This window comes from Cyprinodon variegatus, unplaced genomic scaffold, assembly GCF_000732505.1.
Source record: "Cyprinodon variegatus isolate N-32 unplaced genomic scaffold, C_variegatus-1.0 Scaffold698, whole genome shotgun sequence".
Taxonomy (NCBI): Eukaryota; Metazoa; Chordata; class Actinopteri; order Cyprinodontiformes; family Cyprinodontidae; genus Cyprinodon; species Cyprinodon variegatus.
In genome coordinates, this window is record NW_015151151.1 from 109,097 (window position 1) to 113,076 (window position 3,980).

At 38.0% G+C, this 3,980-nt stretch overlaps 1 protein-coding gene across 1 annotated transcript in view; it reads left to right on the plus strand.

Moving 5' to 3' along the window:
• dennd2d (DENN/MADD domain containing 2D) overlaps positions 1-3,980 on the plus strand; it is a 64,111-nt gene that overhangs the window by 56,401 nt on the left and 3,730 nt on the right. Inside the window, exons 14-16 of the mRNA XM_015394605.1 lie at positions 2,780-2,830; positions 2,937-3,018; positions 3,092-3,355. Of these exons, the coding sequence (XP_015250091.1) occupies positions 2,780-2,830; positions 2,937-3,018; positions 3,092-3,355 (397 nt within the window). The remainder of the gene's footprint in view (positions 1-2,779; positions 2,831-2,936; positions 3,019-3,091; positions 3,356-3,980) is intronic.

Below are 3,980 nucleotides of genomic sequence, written 5' to 3' on the forward strand. Positions count from 1 at the left end.
AAATTAGTTGATTATTATATTATCGATTATTATTTCAATAATCGAGTCATCATGATTAATAGTGTTGAAGTGATACCGATACCAGTATTGGGCAGAGGCCCCAATCCAGCACTGAAATGGTGGTATCAGTATCAGTGAGTACCAACAAATAGGGCACCGATACCATTTTGAGAGCCAAAAGTTTATTCAACTATTGTCACCCATTCCAGGTAGGCAATAAAAAGTTCTACTGGATTCACTTTTTATTAGTCTTTTTCCTGCTTCACAAAGGCAGGCAGCAGCTTGACAAAGCCATGATGGCAATTATTATTATTTTACATCCAACTAGTATGCACTTCTTCACACACACATCAATTTCAAACAGATGGTATTAGTATGGTTTCAGTATCAGCCGATGCTGCACAGGAAGGTATCTGGGCCAAAAAATAGCATCGGCGCAACACTAATGATTAATCTAATTAATTATTTCGGCCCATATGGTAATTATTAGAAAAACATTGTAGCAAAAACCTGAAACATGCAGCTAGAAAGACCACAGGCAGTGAGGTTTATCAAGGCTAGATCAGATTGTAGTTTTGAGTCTCTATTTATATATGCAAAAATGTCTGTGGTCGCTGAGGTGATAAAGAAGCATAGGTGCAATGACCAAGGTGAGAGTCTGTGGTGATGTGAACATATTTAGGCTGTTAGAAATGACAACAATAGTAACACTAGTAGAATAAATTTACTGGTGAGGTTGAACATTAACAGCCTGCAGAGAGCAAGAAGCAATGGAGCCTGTTAAAGGACGTTAGAGGAAGAAGAATATGAAAAAAGTATTTTTTTAAATCTTTTTCCTTTTCACTGTTCCTTTCTTAGCGCTAGCGCTAAACAATTTTGCTAAGAATAATAAAATATTTTGCTTTTCCTTTGCTCTAACCCCATCTTGTAGATGTTTCAGCCCAGGCTTTCAGTTGTTGAAAGCTTGCATACCCAGAATGCATTGATACAGGACTTTACTGTAACCACTGTGTGAAAAAGTCTTTACACTTACTTGCATGCATGAATCTGTTGCTAGCTGCAAATCTATCTACCTGTCTTTGTGGACAAACCCACATGAAGCGTTTAATCGCCAGCTAAAGGGCTGAAGGGAGACTTTTAATCCTTCCTGTTTAAATGTTTAATCATTTAGTTGTACAGTAGTTCAGGTAAAATGGAACTGAGGTAACTTGGTCTGAATTCCTAGTCTATAACCCTGTTTACGCTACCCTCTTGAAATGTTGCAGAGATCAGTCCGAGCACGGCAACAGAGATAATTGTTGATTGTAAATGGCAGGCACAACTTAACCGGACCACACCAGATATGGTAAACTTTAATCTGTAATTAATTTTAATGGACAGAGATCCCTGGATCCTAAATCTTTAATGCAACACTCTTTATCTTACTGAAGGAATGTTGTCAGTGATCTTTCCAGTGCAACCTGAAAATATTCACAATGTGGCACTTTATCCACGTTTAGTTATATTTCAACCTTATTTCAAATCACAGTAAATGAATCTCTTTCCTAAAAGTTCTATACACAATAAAGACTCCTTTATAAAAAAGGTGTAAAGCATTTTTTAAGAACACAAACCTAGAAAGATCACATTCCTGTAACTATGCACGGCCATTGATGAATACTTTGACACCCCTTTTGCAATAATTAGTCTTCAGTTTTTTTAATAATAAAACAAACTTTACTAACATAGTACCTTTCACAGACAAAATCACAAATTGCTTCTCAAAGACATGAGAAAAAATTTTCAGCAATTCTCATTCATCTTTGCGCTCAATTTATTGGGTATATTTATGAATGAGAATTTAGTGTCTTACTCTTTTGAAATATAGTGTGATTAAAAATCAGTGGCTCTGCGATTTAAAAATTGTGTTTGGTTAAATTGAGAGTATGTTGCAAAGGCAATTCATTGCCCAGGCCTTATGAGCACTGTCAGGTTTTGGTATATTTGATTATTTTTGGAGATTCTTTTGAATCAGGCGAAGGTTGTCGAGTTCGGAGCTCGTCTTGGAGATGAGCCGTGCTGCTACCAACACCTTTGTTTATAGGTGTTCGAAATTGGCCTGTTTTTAAGTGTAGTCCTGTTTCTCTGACTGTGACTGGCTGGATATGCTCTTTACAATTCAACCAGATCATACAGTCAAATTTATTTCTATTTCTATCTAGTTCAAAGTTTTCTATCTCAGGAAAACCAACTAATTGCATCGACTCATTTACTTGAAGGCAATCTGTCACACTAAGCATGCTTGTAGTGACAGTGGAGAGGAAAAACTCCCTTTTAACAGGAAGAAACCTCCAGCAGAACCAGGCTCAGTGGGAGGGGCCATCTGGTGATGTATGACACACAGTCATACATCATCTGCAGCTCACTACTAAAGGCATGTGCAAATTCTTTTGCACAAGTAATTTCGCACTACTTTTTTGAAAGCTTGAAGGATTTTTATCAAACATCGTTGTATTTATTAGCAAATTTAAAGATATTTTTAGCTACATCAGAACCAAATGTCATTGATTCGTTTTTGATGTTGCTTGAAAAGTGAAGCTGTTCAAGCAAGTTTTTGTTAAACTTAATTTATCATTTTTCTTATTTGTTACATAAAAAAATGTAATGCTTCAAAAGTTTTTTACATTTATAAAAAGAATCTGCCTGTTCTGTTTTGTTCATCTGTGCTGTTTTAATGAATGGTTCATGTATCTTATAACAGCCCAACATTTCATTGTGACCTTTACTTTGTGCTGAACAGTTACTGGTGGTTGACTTATCGAAGAACAAGGAGAAGACTTTCCTGGTGACTGTAAGTGTCGTAGTAACCGCACCATCTCTGCTCCAATGTTGTTTTTTCATTTCGAAATTAAAGGTAAAGCTCTAATTTCCTGAACGATGTAAAACCTTCTGTGCAGATTGGTGACGAGGATTCAATTCTTCCCCCAAAGCTTCAGGCAGAAATACTGGATGCTATTGGTCAGAGAAAAAAAGTTTCAAGTGAGTCAACTCAAGTCAAACAGGTACGGCAGCTCGGAGGATCTTTTTAACCCTTTCTCTGCTTCTGCTTCAGATTTGGAGGAGGTTAAGAAGGTGGAGGAAGTGAACCGCGTGGTGTCGGAAGCCTTCCTCCATTTTTTTGTTCGAACCGTTGGCCATTACGCCTCCTATGTCAAATACTCAAAAGAAGGCCCCGGTGAGTTTGAGAAGAGACGCTTCTACAAGGCCATCGAGTCCAAGACCACCCGACACTTTGTCAAGAAGTTCATCCAGACGCAGATGTTTGACCTGTTTATTCAGGAGGCGGAACAGCAGCAGCCGCTGGGGCAGCCTCAAGGTGAGAGCAAAGCATTCTGGGTCATGTTGCATCACTGCAGGTCCACCTTAAAGGACCGCCAGCTCAACCGAGAATTCATCCAACGGTGCTGCTGTGACACGTTCTCTGAAATGTTGAAGATTCTGGGTCTCTCTTCTTTCAATTATGGATTAATTCTATGATTCTTTATGCATCATGTTCACTAATTTTTTTCATTTATTTTTATTTATTTATTTGACAGGGACAGTGTACATTAATCAGCATTAACTCTCTCGGCATAGGATTTTTTATATTTTTTATTTGACAATATTTTCATTTGGTTTGTGTTTATCTGACTTTGTTATTGATTATCTCCCCACTTAATGAAAAAAGTAAGAAGTTATTATTATCCATAGACAATTAATACCAGAAGGTGAAATGCAGCTCCAGACGAGCCGGGCGTGTGGTGACGTCACAAGTACTCTTCTGTTCCAACTGACCCACATTTATGCTGCATGCTCCCGTATCTTTCCTGTGTTCTTCTCAAGAACATACTTGGCGAGGACTAGGGGTGTGAATAATAATCGTTTTGTATCGATGCATCGATCCAACCGCCGACGATCCGATGCATCGATACGTCCGCAAGAGAATCGTTTCATGTTTTTTT